A 19406-nucleotide genomic window follows, 5' to 3' on the forward strand; every position below is an offset into this window, starting at 1 on the left:
GTTCTAAACCGTACCCCAAGTCTCCAGAAGGGAAATACGCTACTGTGTTGGGTTAGCTTCGGACCCGTTTAATCGAAGCTGGTGGCAACGATACCGTGCAGGCTTTTGGGGTGATGTTGTAGCGACTGCGGCGTTGATAATTATTGTTCCTGCCTGAGTGGGAGTAGTTTATCGCATCGCTGCAGCGTGCCCAATAGCCAGTACATAGCAGGCAGCCTGTCTGGCGACCAATTACCCCAAGGTGCAGTACCTAATCTGACCTGAGAGTAAGGGGGGCGCCAGAGAGCTGCAAGTGTTGAGTGGAACTGTAAGTGGGACATACATAAATCCCTGCAGTTCGTGGTATATTGAAAAGCAGTGGGATACCTAAGATAAGCCCCTGCTGTAAACTAAGAGGTCAATAGCCTTGTGTGTGTTTTTTCATCACATTGTGGAGTGGAGGGATAACTAAGATAAGCCCCCCTGCACATGTGATAGCCGTCTGTTGGCCCAAAGTCAACCCGATCCGTGACGTAGGGGTGACGGTCACGGTGTGAATCGTGACAAATTGGTGGCAGCGGTCAGGGAATCCTGACACACACTCTTGAAACTGATCTATAGATGTCATAGTATTCTCACTGATACACTGTAACAAGCTGGAATCAAGGCTTTACGGTTTTCAGGTGAAGTTTATTTCTCTAGAAATCTCTATTCTGGCACAAATTACATATTTACATTCAAGTTGTTCCATCATGAGAATTGGCCTATGGGCGACAGTTACGCCTTCCTGCCTCCGCAGGGCTGATGAGGTGGCGCCACCTGGGGTTTACTATTAGAATAGATACACGTGCAATGCATTATGGGTTTGCAGCTGGGGATAATGTGCTGATAGAAAATAGAAAAAAAATCCATCCAGCAAAAGGTCCATAAAAGTCTCATTTATTGAAGGTCCAATAAAAATCCTTCTAGTCCCTGAAGTCTACATCTTTACTGATTGCACCGCACATACTGGTGACCGCAGTAAACGAATCCTCCCCTGCTGTGACACGGGGTCTCCACAGCCCCTCATTGCTCTAATCTTGGGGACATTATCAGACGGACATAAGTTATAACAGCAGCTGGAAGGTTCATTTCAGGGAGGACGGCTGGGAACAGCTTCATGGCAGGGTATTTCATCGAGAGATCGCTTCTCGAAGGCGACGCTGCAGACAGTCAGGTGATCTCTGATTTGTCAGTGCAAGAATGTGACCTCATCAGACGCATGCTGAGAATACTAGTCCTTCACACCGGCCAGTCGTAACACTGAGGCACCATCTGTCACTTCCTATCAAGCTGAAATGTGGAGATCTCAGGGGCCCGTCCATGCAAAGAAGGGCCATAATGTGTGCTGTGTGGGGATGGGAGCAAAAATAACGGATGAGGGCGGCTGCCGAAGATGTTGATGGATCTCAGTAGATGATGACAGATGCCAAGAGAAGATGATGGACCTCACACAGTGAAGACGGACACCTGTGGCTGAAGACGGACACCCGTGGCTGAAGACGGACACCCGTGAACCAAAACAGATCTTAGTGGCGGAGATCAGATCTTCGCGAATGAAGACAGATCTCAGATCTTCTCAGATAATGATGGTTCTCAATGACTAGTCTTGGATCCTCGTGGATGAGGACAGATCTCAGTGACTGATATCATTCATGAGGATCCGAGATTAGTCATTGAGAACCATCATTACCTGCTCCGAGATTATACGGATCTCAATGACTAATGTTAGATCCTCGTGGCTGATGACGGATCTCAGTGGCTGATCTCGGATCCTCATGGCTGATGACGGATCTCAATGACTAATCTCAGATTCTTGTGGATGATGACGGATTTAAGTGGCTGATATTGGATCCTCATGGATGATGACGGATCTCAGTGGCTGATCTCAGATCCTCGTGGCTGATGACGGATCTCAGTGGCTGATCTCTGATCCTCGTGGCTGATGATGGATTTCAGTGGCTGATCTCGGATTCTCGTGGATGATGACGGATGTCAGTGGCTGATCTCTGATCCTTATGCATGATGACAGATCTCAGATCCTCGTGGCTGATGGATCTCAGTGGCTGATCTCAGATCCTGGTGGCTGATGATGGATTTCAGTGGCTGATCTCGGATTCTCGTGGATGATGACGGATTTCAGTGGCTGATCTCTGATCCTCGTGGCTGATGACGGATCTCAGGGGCTGATCTCTGATCCTCGTGGGTGATGACGGATCTCAATGACTAATCTCAGACTCTTGTGGATGATGATGGTTCTCAGTGGCTGATCTCGGATCCTCGTGGATGATGACAGATCTATGATAGTTCTATGAGCTATGGAATTATCCGGATATGAACCTGTACTAGACGATGACAGAACAGCGCGGTTTCCTGCGATTCGTATCATCCACGTCTCCCCGAGCTGAGCGCAGCTCCGGCCCTCACGTCGCTTCTCCTGCCGCCTGACTTGCGTGCTGCTGCGATATGGACGACGCCACGTCTGTGTCTGACTCTCGGGTGAAGATGACGGCGTCTCCACTGACATTGATGAGACACTGTGCCTGAGAGAGAGGGAAAAATCAGGACAAAAGATGAACCCCACATTGAAGGTCACATTCAGAATTACAGGGGTACTCTCCCTGCTTCACACCTAGACAGGATATCTAACATTGGGCGAGCAGGCTTACTGACATGAGCATAACAAACTGCAGAACACTGAGTGCAGCTCTGGAGCATGGCAGCGATCCTAGAGAGCCGGCATCCACTCACCTGGTTTTTATTTGTGTTCTCCATGAAGACGCATTGCTTCATAATGTATGACACGACCGCGTTGCCCCCCAGAGCAGCGACGTGGGCACGGACCATGGCGAACACTTCACATATGAAGGCGTGGAGGAAGCCGCTCACCCCTCCTTCCTAACAAAACACAATGAGGAGGAGGTGACGTCCCACCTAAAGTGATGGTCTTACCATCGGCAAGTAAAGTATAACAGGGAGAATATTGCAAAACCACTGCTTGCCGACAGTGAACGAAAGCACTCACTGTTAACATCCAGACCTGCAGAAGATTCTTGCTCACAGCGCTGAGGGTTTGCTACAATGTATCAGTGGAGATATCCTCAGCTGGTCGCATTCTCCTACCGAATTCCTCTGCACTGATACATTGTAACAAAGCACATTTTGCTTCAATACTGCGCCAATCCCACACTCGGACCTCAGGGGGCTCACCTCACGTAATGAGGTCGTTTCTCGGATGAAAAACATGTTGATAATACCGAGATATTTGGTTATTTTAGCCCCTGGTATAAAGGAGAGAGGAGTCATCTTGACAACGGTGACGGCTGGAAAACCAAGAGCAAAAACGGGACGGTTCCTCAAGTGACCATCGCCCAACGGACTCGCCTTATCCATGGAAGTAACTGGAAGAGAAGAGACAAGTGTCAGAGCGAGGAAGAGGAGGAGAAGGCGGCAGGAGGGCTCAATGTCAGCGACGGCAGACAGACACCAAAGGGTGAAGCTCAGGCAGAAGTGACAGCAGGACATCATGGCGGAGTCATGCAGATCATGCCAGCGCAGGAGGAAAGATGGCGGCGCAGGAGGAAAGATGGCGGCGCAGGAGGAAAGATGGTGGCGCAGGAGGAATGATGGCGGCGCCAACAGAAGAGGCATTCCTGTAAAAGAATCATGGATGACAGGAACCAAAAGCTGAAAAGAAAGAAAATAATGGAGAAAGCGAGGAGCCAATAATAATTCATCGCGAAGAAGGAGAAATCACTGGAAACCGGAGAGTGTGGAAGCCGAAACGTAGATTGTGCTGCTCATATTCTCCAACGTGGGGGATGTACCAGCTACCGACCAGGGACCACCAAAATGCTGACCGCAACCCGCTACTCCCAGAATTCAATAAGTCTGTCACCCCTACACTGAACCCAAGGTACCCCATTCATCATCCTCCAGAGCTGCACTCACTATTCTGCTGGTGCAGTCACTGTGTACATACATTACATTACTGATCCTGAGTTACATCCTGTATTATACTCCAGAGCTGCACTCACTATTCTGCTGGTGCAGTCACTGTGTACATACATTACTGATCCTGAGTTACATCCTGTATTATACCCCAGAGCTGCACTCACTATTCTGCTGGTGCAGTCACTGTGTACATACATTACTGATCCTGAGTCACATCCTGTATTATACCTCAGAGCTGCACTCACTATTCTGCTGGTGCAGTCACTGTGTACATACATTACATTACTGATCCTGAGTTACATCCTGTATTATACCCCAGAGCTGCACTCACTATTCTGCTGGTGCAGTCACTGTGTACATACATTACTGATCCTGAGTTACATCCTGTATTATACCCCAGAGCTGCACTCACTATTCTGCTGGTGCAGTCACTGTGTACATACATTACATTACTGATTCTGAGTTACCTCCTGTGTTATATCCCAGAGCTGCACTCACTATTCTGCTGGTGCAGTCACTGTGTACATACATTGCATTAATGATCCCGAGTTACATCCTGTATTATACTCCAGAGCTGCACTCACTATTCTGCTGGTGCAGTCACTGTGTACATACATTACATTAATGATCCTGAGTTACATCCTGTATTATACCGGTCACGATAATATGAATATGCCATGTTTTGAGTATATACCTAAAAGGTTCATGGCTTTTCAGACACACGCTGTGGGCTATACTGACCCCCCCCCCTCTTCACTCTGCCTAGAAAGTTCTTCTCTTTTTGCCTGCAGGCAACTCCCTCCCCCCTGCTATATAGTGTAATGTTAGCCCAGGGTGCCTGCAACACTCGCTGGAATCGCTATAGAATTTTTATGGCTCGGAGCTGCGAATGCCAGTCTGTCCCCAACTCCTCATTCCCCCTCCTGCCTAATACCAGCCCAAAACTGGTACAGAAACTGCATGGGACCCTTATGTTCTTGTAAAGTTATGTAAACTAGCACAGATCCGGGCTGGACATATAAGGATTACATATTCCGGATGTCCATCGAGAGATCTATAGCTCACTGAAATCGCTAGGCGCAAAACCCAACGAGTTGCAAGGAGCCAATTTCTCCGTAAGCGGGTCATGTATCTACACCGTGTTTATACTTAAAAGAACCCCCCCTGAAGCTGTGAACATCCTGATCATAGTGTCATTCTCATACGAGGTTCATACAGGGAGTTATGTATAGAAATGATTTGTCATAACTCTAAGAAAAGGGAGGATTTAGCCTCTGAGTGAGGTCACCACAGGGGGAGTGCCTTGGTTTTAGGCTGGGAGATAAGTGAGTGAGACAGCAGTCTTCAGTGTCTTTTTCCTGGGTCTAGTTGTGAGACAGGGGTGTAATGCATCTTGATGTGTCCCCTGAGCACATGGTCAGCCATGAGATGAAATGATCTGAACAAAATTTAAGTGTTTTTTCAACTTTAATCCTATTGTATTTGTAATTGTACAGTACATATGATATTTGTCTTCTTTATAATATCTTTTTATACATCTGTAAACACTGCCTGCCTTTTTTTGGAGTAAATTATATAAAATTACTACTTTGTCTCTCCTTGCTCTATAATGTACTGTCACGTCCTCTGAAGTGAATTACGCTACTAATCTGGGTTGGCTCCGGACCCGTTAATAATTAAGAAATCGGAGCTGGTGGCAGCGGATTTGTCCTGTGCCTTTGCGAGGTTTTGTAGCAACGGCGGCGTTGATAATTATTGTTCCCGCCTGAGTGGGAGTAGGTATATCGCCCTCGCTGCAGTGTGTCCATTAGCCAGTACAAAGTAAGGCAGCCTTTCTGGCGACTAATTATGCTAGGTGCAGTACCCTTTCTGACCTGAGGGTAAGGTGGGAGCCGGAGAGCTGCAAGTTCCAAACCGGAACTGGGAAGTGGGATATAGATAAATCCCCTTCAGAAGGAACCAGAGGCAACCAAACAACCCCGGTTCATGAGATATTGGTGAGTGGTGGGGATGATAAAGGTATCCTCCCCATGATCCGTAACAGATTGGAGGGGTCCCGGACATAGCCGATGGGATCCGTGACATATTGGTGTCAACATGTTGGGATCCATGACAGGGAAGTCCTGTAATATAAGGAGAGGGAGCACGCCGCTGTGCTGTATTGTGGGGGAAGTCCTGTAATATAAGGAGAGAGTTATGGGTACAGCCGGGACCAGCTGCTTCGAAAGCATCACCAAACCGCGCGCCTTACGGCGCGCGAATTTTTGCCTGTAGGACATTATTGCAAGAGAGCTTGGCTGAGTAGATTTCACAAGAAGGAAAACACACAGCAAGTCAGCAGGATCTAGGAGCAACATGGCAGATGTGACAACCTACATGGTGAGCTGCAGCATGTGCTACATGTTCACAGATCGACCAGAAGAAGAATCCAATTTCACCTGTCAGAAGTGTAGACTAGTGGCCCTTTTAGAAGAAAAGGTGCGGGGTCTGGAAGAAAGAATAGCAACTTTGAAACTCATCAAAGAGAATGAAGACTTTCTAGACAGAACAGAAGCATCTCTACTGGTCACAGAAGGTGAAAAAAGTGTCAGAGAACCTCCAAAAGCAGATGAGTGGAAGCATGTGACCAAAAGAAGCAAGAAGACCATGGAGAAATCACCAACCACACAACTGAAGAACCGATATCAAATCTTTGTAGAGGATGAAGATGGCACACCTAAGAATGAAGCAATACCAGCAAGCAAAAAAGAAAAGGGCACACAGCAACAAGTGACAGCAAAAAGTACAGCCAAGAAGCAACGAAGAGTGGTGGTGGTGGGAGACTCACTACTGAGAGGCACAGAAGCAGCCATCTGCAGACCGGACATAACTGCAAGAGAAGTATGCTGCCTTCCAGGTGCGATGATCAAGGATGTGACCGATAGGATACCAAAGCTCTTCAGCTCCAAGGACGTCCACCCATTTCTTCTGATACATGTTGGCACCAATGACACGGCAAGGAAGGACCTACCGACAATCTGCAAGGACTTTGAAGAGTTGGGGAAGAAAGTAAAGGAACTGGATGCACAGGTAGTTTTTTCTTCTATCCTTCCAGTAGACGGGCATGGCACCAGGAGATGGAACAGGATCCTTGATGCAAACAACTGGCTAAGACGATGGTGCAGACAACAAGGATTTGGATTCCTGGACCACGGTGTGAATTACTGGTATGATGGACTCCTCGCCAGAGACGGACTACACCTCAACAAACCTGGGAAACACACATTCGCCAGAAGACTCGCTACACTCATCAGGAGGGCGTTAAACTAGAAGAAGAGGGGACGGGAAGAAAAACATTAGACTCGAACAAAGACGACCCAGGAAAACATACTCAGAAGGGAGGTAAGAACATTTCTAAAACAATCCACAGTGAGGAGATTGGAACAAAACAAAATCCTCTAAATTGCATGCTCGCAAACGCCAGAAGCCTGACAAACAAGATGGAAGAACTAGAAGCAGAAATATCTACAGGTAACTTTGACATAGTGGGAATAACCGAGACATGGTTAGATGAAAGCTATGACTGGGCAGTTAACTTACAGGGTTACAGTCTGTTTAGAAAGGATCGTAAAAATCGGAGAGGAGGAGGGGTTTGTCTCTATGTAAAGTCTTGTCTAAAGTCCACTTTAAGGGAGGATATTAGCGAAGGGAATGAGGATGTCGAGTCCATATGGGTTGAAATTCATGGAGGGAAAAATGGTAACAAAATTCTCATTGGGGTCTGTTACAAACCCCCAAATATAACAGAAACCATGGAAAGTCTACTTCTAAAGCAGATAGATGAAGCTGCAACCCATAATGAGGTCCTGGTTATGGGGGACTTTAACTACCCGGATATTAACTGGGAAACAGAAACCTGTGAAACCCATAAAGGCAACAGGTTTCTGCTAATAACCAAGAAAAATTATCTTTCACAATTGGTGCAGAATCCAACCAGAGGAGCAGCACTTTTAGACCTAATACTATCTAATAGACCTGACAGAATAACAAATCTGCAGGTGGTTGGGCATTTAGGAAATAGCGACCACAATATTGTGCAGTTTCACCTGTCTTTCACTAGGGGGACTTGTCAGGGAGTCACAAAAACATTGAACTTTAGGAAGGCAAAGTTTGACCAGCTTAGAGATGCCCTTAATCTGGTAGACTGGGACAATATCCTCAGAAATAAGAATACAGATAATAAATGGGAAATGTTTAAGAACATCCTAAATAGGCAGTGTAAGCGGTTTATACCTTGTGGGAATAAAAGGACTAGAAATAGGAAAAACCCAATGTGGCTAAACAAAGAAGTAAGACAGGCAATTAACAGTAAAAAGAAAGCATTTGCACTACTAAAGCAGGATGGCACCATTGAAGCTCTAAAAAACTATAGGGAGAAAAATACTTTATCTAAAAAACTAATTAAAGCTGCCAAAAAGGAAACAGAGAAGCACATTGCTAAGGAGAGTAAAACTAATCCCAAACTGTTCTTCAACTATATCAATAGTAAAAGAATAAAAACTGAAAATGTAGGCCCCTTAAAAAATAGTGAGGAAAGAATGGTTGTAGATGACGAGGAAAAAGCTAACATATTAAACACCTTCTTCTCCACGGTATTCACGGTGGAAAATGAAATGCTAGGTGAAATCCCAAGAAACAATGAAAACCCTATATTAAGGGTCACCAATCTAACCCAAGAAGAGGTGCGAAACCGGCTAAATAAGATTAAAATAGATAAATCTCCGGGTCCGGATGGCATACACCCACGAGTACTAAGAGAACTAAGTAATGTAATAGATAAACCATTATTTCTTATTTTTAGTGACTCTATAGCGACAGGGTCTGTTCCGCAGGACTGGCGCATAGCAAATGTGGTGCCAATATTCAAAAAGGGCTCTAAAAGTGAACCTGGAAATTATAGGCCAGTAAGTCTAACCTCTATTGTTGGTAAAATATTTGAAGGGTTTCTGAGGGATGTTATTCTGGATTATCTCAATGAGAATAACTGTTTAACTCCATATCAGCATGGGTTTATGAGAAATCGCTCCTGTCAAACCAATCTAATCAGTTTTTATGAAGAGGTAAGCTATAGGCTGGACCACGGTGAGTCATTGGACGTGGTATATCTCGATTTTTCCAAAGCGTTTGATACCGTGCCGCACAAGAGGTTGGTACACAAAATGAGAATGCTTGGTCTGGGGGAAAATGTGTGTAAATGGGTTAGTAACTGGCTTAGTGATAGAAAGCAGAGGGTGGTTATAAATGGTATAGTCTCTAACTGGGTCGCTGTGACCAGTGGGGTACCGCAGGGGTCGGTATTGGGACCTGTTCTCTTCAACATATTCATTAATGATCTGGTAGAAGGTTTACACAGTAAAATATCGATATTTGCAGATGATACAAAACTATGTAAAGCAGTTAATACAAGAGAAGATAGTATTCTGCTACAGATGGATCTGGATAAGTTGGAAACTTGGGCTGAAAGGTGGCAGATGAGGTTTAACAATGATAAATGTAAGGTTATACACATGGGAAGAGGGAATCAATATCACCATTACACACTGAACGGGAAACCACTGGGTAAATCTGACAGGGAGAAGGACTTGGGGATCCTAGTTAATGATAAACTTACCTGGAGCAGCCAGTGCCAGGCAGCAGCTGCCAAGGCAAACAGGATCATGGGGTGCATTAAAAGAGGTCTGGATACACATGATGAGAGCATTATACTGCCTCTGTACAAATCCCTAGTTAGACCGCACATGGAGTACTGTGTCCAGTTTTGGGCACCGGTGCTCAGGAAGGATATAATGGAACTAGAGAGAGTACAAAGGAGGGCAACAAAATTAATAAAGGGGATGGGAGAACTACAATACCCAGATAGATTAGCGAAATTAGGATTATTTAGTCTAGAAAAAAGACGACTGAGGGGCGATCTAATAACCATGTATAAGTATATAAGGGGACAATACAAATATCTCGCTGAGGATCTGTTTATACCAAGGAAGGTGACGGGCACAAGGGGGCATTCTTTGCGTCTGGAGGAGAGAAGGTTTTTCCACCAACATAGAAGAGGATTCTTTACTGTTAGGGCAGTGAGAATCTGGAATTGCTTGCCTGAGGAGGTGGTGATGGCGAACTCAGTCGAGGGGTTCAAGAGAGGCCTGGATGTCTTCCTGGAGCAGAACAATATTGTATCATACAATTATTAGGTTCTGTAGAAGGACGTAGATCTGGGTATTTATTATGATGGAATATAGGCTGAACTGGATGGACAAATGTCTTTTTTCGGCCTTACTAACTATGTTACTATGTTACTATGTTACTAGTTCACACCGCTGAGCTGTATTGTGGAGGAAGTCCTGTAATATAAGGAGAGGGAGCACGCCAATGTGCTGTATTGTGGGGGAAGTCCTGTAATATAAGGAGAGGGTGCACGCCGCTGTGCTGTATTGTGGGGGAAGTCCTGTAATATAAGGAGAGGGTGCACGCCGCTGTGCTGTATTGTGGGGGAAGTCCTGTAATATAAGTAGAGACTGCACGCCGCTGTGCTGTATTGTGGGGGAAGTCCTGTAATATAAGGAGGCGGTGCACGTCGCTGTGCTGTATTGTGGGGAAAGTCCTGTAATATAAGGAGAGGGTGCAGGCCGCTGTGCTGTATTGTGGGGAAAGTCATGTAATATAAGGAGAGGGTGCACGCCGCTGTGCTGTATTGTGGGGGGGAAGCCCTGTAATATAAGGAGAGGGTGCACGTTGCTGTGCTGTATTGTGGGGGGAAGTCCTGTAATATAAGGAGAGGGTGCACACCGCTGTGCTGTATTGTGGGGGAAGTCCTGTAATATAAGGAGAGGGTGCACACCGCTGTGCTGTATTGTGGGGGGGAAGTCCTGTAATATAAGGAGAGGGTGCACGTCGCTGTGCTGTATAGTGGGGGAAGTCCTGCAATATAAGGAGAGGGTGCACGCCGCTGTGCTGTATAGTGAGGAAATCCTGTAATATAAAGAGAGAGTGCACGCCGCTGCACTGTATTGTGGGGGAAGTCCTGTAATATAAGTAGAGACTGCACGCCGCTGTGCTGTATTGTGGGGGAAGTCCTGTAATATAAGGAGGCGGTGCACGTCGCTGTGCTGTATTGTGGGGGAAGTCCTGTAATATGAAGGATACAAATCCCCCCCCCCAGTGCACCACAGCACAGCACTCTCTATACAGACACTGAAGCACCAGGGAGCCTCAGTGACATCTGTAAATACTTGTGGATTGAATGCAGCTCTGGATGTGAGTAGAGTGTAAATACGCCACGTTAAATCGGAACCGTCAGATGGTGATCAGAGCCGCAGCTCTGACATCTCTACGGTGACCGTCATCTGTGGCTGCAGTGAGGCAATCCCCACCCGCATTCTGCAGAGCCTCACCGTGGATCACATGATATTTATAGCACACCCCCAGAGAGGATCTAATGATCTCTGTAAACCCACCGCACCACATGGGATCTCGGCAGCGGTCACCATGAATCTCATTATCTCTGTAGCTCCGCAATCACCGAGCCTTATGCAGGGAAATATGTATAGGTATATATGTATGTAGTGAAATATGTATAGGTATATATGTGTGACTAGCAGTAATTTAACATCTGTCCTGAAACTACAGGTCTCACACCGTATGTTATCCTGAGAAGGCAGTCTACTGTCTCCAATCTCGCCAGGGGGTCTTGCTGAGAAACAGGAAGAAGGGGAAAAATTTCACACCTTCTAGCTCTTTTGAAGACAGATGTTAATTACAGCCTGACACTATCTATCTGTGAGAAACTTACACAAAGAATTTCAGAGAGAATAATATATTCATTGGTGGAGCGCTCACGGTCCAGTCACAAACAAGCAATTATAAATATTAACATGAGAGGCTGGTCGAGACATTTGACCTCCACTGTGACTATATAAATTAGGCTGTGGTGAAATATGTTTGTGTGTGTATATGTGTATATGGGATATATATGTATATGTGTGTGTGTGTAGGGACATATGTCTAGGGTTATATGTGTGACTAGTGATAATGTAACATCTGTCCTGAAGGCAAGTCGCACCTAGGTGTTAATAGGTACTTCCTTGGGACTAGTAGAAATTCTGTCTCCATATCCCACCAGTAGGTCTGGCTAAGGCCAAGAACAAAGGAACACTTGACACCTCTGAGGTCTTGGAGAGAAGATGCTAAATTGCGGCCTGAGGTAATCTATCCCTGAGAACCTCTCCACAAGAGAAAATAATATATTCATTGGGGGCACGGCCGTGGCCCAATCAAACAGGCAGCAGTTATGATATTGGCCTGAGGGGCCAGTCTAGAACCCTGACCTCAGACCAAAGTTATAAATTTAGGCTGCAGAAAGAAAATTGTGCTCACATGTGAGGGCAGCCTGAGAAGCTGATGTGCTCCACCCAACTCCATTCACCCCCCCTCGGGGAGCAGAAAGCAAACTACCAGTTAGATGTTTTCTGTAAGTTTTCTCCTGTTTATTTTGACACTGTTTTGCATAAGTTGTATGTCTTTTTATTATCATATTTTTATACCTTTTTCTTATTGTAAGCATTGAACTTTTGCTATTAAAGTATAAAACTTTAACAAGTTGAACCTTGAATGTTTTAAAAGAATCCATAGCCTAAAGGTGTGTGAGCCTTATGAGTGATAGACTTATTTTTATTATTGTTAGTTCCGGGACTCATCGCCCGTGTATTCGGTGAGTGGTGGCAGCGTGTATGAGCGGGTGTGTGGCCTGGGTAGGTGTGTGATTTATGCTCCCATCACAGCATAAGACAGAGGTTTAATGCTGGACTGAGAGTGGGGAGATAGATTAACCCTTGCAGGCACAACCCCAAGTCACGTGCTGAGAGCTGTCACGTGACAAATTACAGGCAGCACAGAGAGGGATCTGTGACAATGATTCTATGTATACGGGCCTGTCAAGGATCCCTTCTCCGTGGTGTCACTTATTCGTCATGTGCCTGCTCTCACACGTGACTTGGGGTTGTGCCTGCAAGGGTTAATCTATCTCCCCACTCTCAGTCCAGCATTCAACCTCTGTCCTATGCTGTAATGGGAGCATAAATCACACACAGACCCAGACCCAGACGCGGAACAGGGAGCAGAAAACAGACTACAAGTTTACATATTTCTGTAAGTTTTCTCCCATTTTTATAACTGTTTTGCATATTTGTATGTCTTTTTATTACCATGTTTTTATACTCTTTACTGTAAGCACTGAACCTTTTTGTATTAAAGCATAAAACTTTAACAAGTTGAACCTTGCATGTTCTAAAGAATCCATAGCTTTAAAGTGTGTGATCCTTATGATTTTCAGACAGTAGTAGTTATATTTCCGGGATTCATCGCCCGTGTATTCGGTGAGTGGTGGCAGCGTGTATGAGCGGTTGTGTGGCCTGGGTCGGTGTGTGATTTATGCTCCCATTACAGCATAGGACAGAGGTTGAATGCTGGACAGAGAGGGGAGATAGATTAACCCTTGCAGGCACAACCCCAAGTTGCATGCTGAGAAGTGGGTACGTGACACCTTACATGATCTCTGTAGCTCGGCACCCACCGAGCCTTATATGATCTCTGTAGCTCCGCACCCACCGAGCCTTACAAGATCTCTGTAGCTCTGCACCCACAGAGCTTTATTTGATCTCTGCAGCTCTGCTCCCAACGGAGTCTTACGCGATCTCTGTAGTTCCGCGTCTGGGTCTGTGTGTGATTTATGCTCCCATTACAGCATAGGACAGAGGTTGAATGCTGGACTGAGAGTGGGGAGATAGATTAACCCTTGCAGGCACAACCCCAAGTCACGTGTGAGAGCAGGCACATGACGAATAAGTGACACCACGGAGAAGGGATCCTTGACAGGCCCGTATACATAGAATCATTGTCACAGATCCCTCTCTGTGCTGCCTGTAATTTGTCACGTGACAGCTCTCCGCACGTGACTTGGGGTTGTGCCTGCAAGGGGTAATCTATCTCCCCACTCTCAGTCCAGCATTAAACCTCTGTCTTATGCTGTGATGGGAGCATAAATCACACACCGACCCAGGACACACACCCGCTCATACACGCTGCCACCACTCACCGAATACACGGGCGATGAGTCCCAGAAATAATACTAATACTGTCTACCACTCATAAGGCTCACACACCTTAGGCTATGGATTCTTTAGAACATACAAGGTTCAACTGTTGAAGTTTTATGCTTTAATACAAAAAGGTTCACTGCTTACAGTAAAGAAAAGGGTATAAAAATATGGTAATAAAAAGACATACAGGTATGCAAAACAGTATATTTCACTACAATCATTTTCACAGTTTGAGGGGCAGCCAAGCTGATGTGTTCCAGTCCATATTCATTACCCCCCCTCCCCCCAGGGAGCAGAAAACAGACTACAAGTTTACATATTTCTGTAAGTTTTCTCCCATTTTTATAACTGTTTTGCATATTTGTATGTCTTTTTATTACCATGTTTTTATACTCTTTACTGTAAGCACTGAACCTTTTTGTATTAAAGCATAAAACTTTAACAAGTTGAACCTTGCATGTTCTAAAGAATCCATAGCTTTAAAGCGTGTGATCCTTATGATTTTCAGACAGTAGTAGTTATATTTCCGGGATTCATCGCCCGTGTATTCGGTGAGTGGTGGCAGCGTGTATGAGCGGTTGTGTGGCCTGGGTCGGTGTGTGATTTATGCTCCCATTACAGCATAGGACAGAGGTTGAATGCTGGACTGAGAGAGGGGAGATAGATTAACCCTTGCAGGCACAACCCCAAGTTGCATGCTGAGAAGTGTGTACGTGACACCTTACATGATCTCTGTAGCTCGGCACCCACCGAGCCTTATATGATCTCTGTAGCTCCGCACCCACCGAGCCTTACAAGATCTCTGTAGCTCTGCACCCACAGAGCTTTATTTGATCTCTGCAGCTCTGCTCCCAACGGAGTCTTATGCGATCTCTGTAGTTCCGCACCCACCAAGCCTTACATGATCTCTGTAGCTCCGCACCCACCATAATTCACTATCTCTGTAGCCCCATACCCACCATAATTCACTATCTCTGTAGCCCCATAGCCACCATAATTCACGATCTCTATCGTGGATCACATGATCTCTATAGCCCCCACTGTGGATCACATGATCTCTGCAGCCCCCACTGTGGATCACATGATCTCTGCAGCCCCCACTGTGGATCACATGATCTCTGCAGTCCCCACTGTGGATCACATGATCTCTGCAGCCCCCACTGTGGATCACATGATCTCTGCAGCCCCCACTGTGGATCACATGATCTCTGCAGCCCCCACTGTGGATCACATGATCTCTGCAGCCCCCACTGTGGATCACATGATCTCTGCAGCCCCCACTGTGGATCATATGATCTCTGCAGCCCCCACTGTGGATCACATGATCTCTGCAGCCCCCACTGTGGATCACATGATCTCTGCAGCCCCACTGTGGATTACATCTCTGTAGCCCCCACTGTGGATCACATGATCTCTGTAGCCCCCACTGTGGATCACATGAACGCTGGAAGAATCAGCACAATGAAGAAACACACAGCGTCCTACTTGTCTTTACTGATCCGCGTCTTATGGTGTGAGCCCTCATTCTAATGTGCTCTATCCAGCTGCTGCATCTGTCTGCAAAGGAACTGTAGTCAGCGGCAGAGGCTGGAGACGGACGGACAGACAGAGACAGGACAAAAAGACAAAGAAAAAAGATGGATGACGTCTCCGGCAAAGAGTCCTGACCAAGAAAATCACCTTCCAGAGTCAGACGCATCCCGACCCCAGCGGTCACAGGCGGACCTACCTCTCTGCGGAGCGCCGGCTGAGGACCCCGTCCTGTCCTGCAGATCTGCGGAGACCGACGCGTTATACAATGTGCTGACAACCTGCCTGCATACACGTGTGAGGTTGTCGGCACCGCCACACTTTACCTTTGGCTGGAGAGAAAGTTGTCAGTCCAGGGGATTCAGAGGATAATTCCAGAGGAAACTGGAGCATCTCGTCTGCGTCTGTAGAAACTTGGATAAGAATTTCAACTTCCAGACATAAGTACTGACCCTTTTATCAGCCCCCCCTCCCCCGAGACTCCCACTCCAGGGCGCCCGCCCACCCTGGGACTCCCCACTCCGGGGCGCCCGCCCACCCCCAGACCGGAACGCCCTACTCCAGGTCACCCGCCCACCCCGGGACTCCCCACTCCAGGGCACCCGCCTACCCCCGGCGCGGGACTCCCCACTTCAGGGTGCCCGCCCACTCCAGGGCACGGGACTCCCCACTCCAGGGCGCCTGCCCACCTCCGGCCCGGGACTTTCCATTCCAGGGCGCCCGCCTACCCCCGGCGCGGGACCCCCCACTTCAGGGTGCCCGCCCAATCCAGGGCGCCCGCCCACCCCCGGCGCGGGACTCCCCACTCCAGGGCGCCTGCCCCCGGGACTCCCCACTCCAGGGCGCCCGCCCACCTCCGGCCCGGGACTCCCCACTCCAGGGCGCCCGCCCACCGGGACTCCCCACTCCAGGGCGACCGCCCACCTCCGGCCCGGGACTCCTCACTCCAGGTTGCCCACCTACCCCTGGCGCGGGACTCCCCACTCCAGGGCGCCCGCCCACCCTCGGTCCGGGACTCCCACTCCAGGCCGCCCGCCCCCCGGGACTCTCCACTCCAGGGTGTCCACCCACCCCCGGCCCAGGACTCCCACTCCAGGACTCCCACCCCCGGGACTCCCCACTCCAGGTCGCCTGCCTACCCCTGGCGCTGGACTCCCCACTCCAGGGCGCCCGCCCACCCTCGGCCCGGGACTCCCACTCCAGGCTGCCTGCCCCCTGGGACTCCCACAGGGCGACATCACCAGTATGGGGTGACGTGACTCCTCACCTCGCGGTCGCTCCGCCGTGCTCTTGACGCTCTGTAGGGCATCCTGCTTGCTGAAGGTGATGGCCACCGCGGTGACAGTGACCTGGAATGAGACGCACCGTTACCACCGCGCCCAGGCTGAAGCAGGGCAGAGACTTCTCGTCGCAACCGATCACCTGTATGGATTCATCCTCCGGCACCGCGACCGTGAAGTTCACGTGGCAGAGGCAGCACGGCACCATGGAGCGCAGCTTGAAGTACAGGCTCTGAGGGGAAACAGGAGGGACGGTGAGCGCTGCCCAGAAGCTACAGAGGCCCCGCTGGCACACAACTACCAACATCCTCGCTGCACTCAAGATCTTTGCTTGCTGCCAGTGGTTGAGGCTTGTTACCATTGTATCCAGTCCAGACAATCCTCCGGACGCATGACTGCCCATATACCACCTAGACCAGACGGCCCCATTCACTGACAGCAAGCAGTGACCTAGAAAACGAAGAGGCAATAATAGAGTCCGTCTTATAACAGGGGGGCGCCATCACTTCATAACAGGAACCTTTCCTCTAGCTCTCTGGATGAAGCCTGCAGTGTAAAGAATAGAGGCTTTAATTGTGGTTGATTACATCCTGGCTCCTGTCTATGGAGCTATAAGAGGGGCCCCACGGAGCCCAGCATCCATCTCAGCTCCTGAGCTGCACACACCAACCCCACGGCTAAAGGTAATGCCCCCGGATGCCCCAGCTGTGTCCCTGGATCACCAGGTACACTCCTCACTATAGCAGAGCCCCCATAACCGTGCAGTACAAGGAGAGGACGCCGCACAGAGATGGGCCCCCGCACAGAGAGGGGCCTGTACCTTCAGGAGGTTCTCGCACATGTCGCTGAAGCTCTTGTTCAGGGTCTGATTTGTCAGGTTTACATTGGAAAGTCGGATGACGCGGACCGAGGTGAACATCTAAAAGAAGAACGGAAGGCGTCAGAGGTGACAAACAGGAGGAGTGCATATATTTACACAGGTGTATAGACAGGTGAGTGTATATATGCCTGTAGTGTGTATATTATATACAGTGTGAGCGGAGTATACAGTATATATACATGTGAAGAGGGAGCAGCCGCCATCTTGGATATGGGGCATAATGCTGGCCTATCAGAGATTGGCCTGACGCCATTTTGTCTCCTATCAGAATTCACCTGGTCACACATTGGCAGGGACATGAGCACTCCTGGCCCCCACCTTTTCCCTACTTGAATGAAGACCCTTTAGTACGGTAATGGACTGAGACCAGTGTAGCAGGCAGATGGCACTTCAAAGCTTGAATGAGGAAGCCACGCCAGCAGGGGGCATGGAGGTGCCTGGGGGGCTCAATTATAGCATACATGTCAGATGGCTACAGGAGGACACGGCTATTGTCTTCCCAGCCGGACCGTCTACAACATGAAATTATGAACGCATCGTCTGAGGTACAGGATCATAAAAAATATCATCATAGCCCTGAAGAAATTGCGCATCTGACAGTGCAGCTCCCGGGTTAGTGAGAGTTCTGGAACCTGAGATAAAGAGATCAGCCTCCCACAGCGATCGAATGGGTCCAGGTTTAATCCCTGTACGACCAGCAGAACAAACCACATGCGCGGTACGCCCGTGTACTGATCCGATCATCCTGAGAGAAGCGATTCCATTTATTAGGTATTGGGAATAGATTCTGCAGGGAAGCTGAAGGGTGGAGATTGTTAGCCCACCCAGGTACAGGGGGGAGGGACACAGAATGATTAAGAGCTGAGGACACATGGAGAGTCAGACACAACAGAAGAAGATGATGATGAAATAAGGAACAGGGCATATGCCAGCCAGAGGGGAGCAAGCACATGCTTTTTGGGGGCTACCCGGCAACTAGAAGTCTTGTACCTGTGGAACGCAGAGCTCCCCGGCCTCCACAAGCGACCTTCAACCTGGGAAATTTACCTCTAGCTTTATACCTCTAAGCCTTGAACTATTATTGTTATATTTTACTCTGACTAACTCTTGGTATATTTTTACTGTATATTTCTTGTAATTATCTAGTGCGCCCTTAAGGCAATTAAACCATAAATTAATTTTGGGCTGATCCTTTTATTCTGATTGCGTATCTTAGGATACCCAGCGTGGGTATCAGGGCAGTCTCCCCGGCGGCCATTTGCTCTAGGTGCAGTACCCTTATTGACCTGAGAGACAAAGGGGGCGCCGGAGAGCTGTGCCTGTGTAGTTACGTCATGGATTGGTGACGTGGGAAGAACCAGTTTCCTTCACAATACAGTCATAACCAGAAGTTTCCATCTATTTCATTAGTATTTGGTGCCATTGCCCTTACACAATGACTTGGGTTAGACGTTTGGGATATCCTTCCACGAGCTTCTCACAATAGTTGGTGGGAATTTGTGTCCATTCCTCCTAACAAAACTGGTGTCACTGATCCGGGTTTGTAGGTTGCTTTGCTCACACCGACTTTTCAGCTTTGCCCACACATTTTCACTAGGATTGAGATCAGGGCTT

The 19406-nt window shown here is 48.0% G+C and overlaps 1 protein-coding gene across 15 annotated transcripts in view; it reads right to left on the minus strand.

The window, feature by feature from the left end:
• Nucleotides 1–648: 648 nt before the first annotated feature.
• C2CD5 (C2 calcium dependent domain containing 5) overlaps nt 649–19406 on the minus strand; it is an 84860-nt gene continuing 66102 nt past the window's right edge. For 8 of the 15 annotated variants that reach the window (XM_069762798.1, XM_069762790.1, XM_069762799.1 and 5 more), the window contains 9 exons: nt 17733–17831; nt 17055–17144; nt 16900–16981; nt 15959–16045; nt 15832–15876; nt 15588–15689; nt 3229–3419; nt 2770–2916; nt 649–2561 (listed from right to left, as the gene is read on the minus strand). In XM_069762798.1, the coding sequence (XP_069618899.1) occupies nt 2442–2561; nt 2770–2916; nt 3229–3419; nt 15588–15689; nt 15832–15876; nt 15959–16045; nt 16900–16981; nt 17055–17144; nt 17733–17831 (963 nt within the window). In that variant the 3' untranslated portion in view covers nt 649–2441. The remainder of the gene's footprint in view (nt 2562–2769; nt 2917–3228; nt 3420–15587; nt 15690–15831; nt 15877–15958; nt 16046–16899; nt 16982–17054; nt 17145–17732; nt 17832–19406) is intronic. The other 7 variants (XM_069762803.1, XM_069762800.1, XM_069762804.1 and 4 more) reach the window with 5 other exon arrangements.

This window comes from Ranitomeya imitator, chromosome 4, assembly GCF_032444005.1.
Source record: "Ranitomeya imitator isolate aRanImi1 chromosome 4, aRanImi1.pri, whole genome shotgun sequence".
NCBI lineage: Eukaryota > Metazoa > Chordata > Amphibia > Anura > Dendrobatidae > Ranitomeya > Ranitomeya imitator.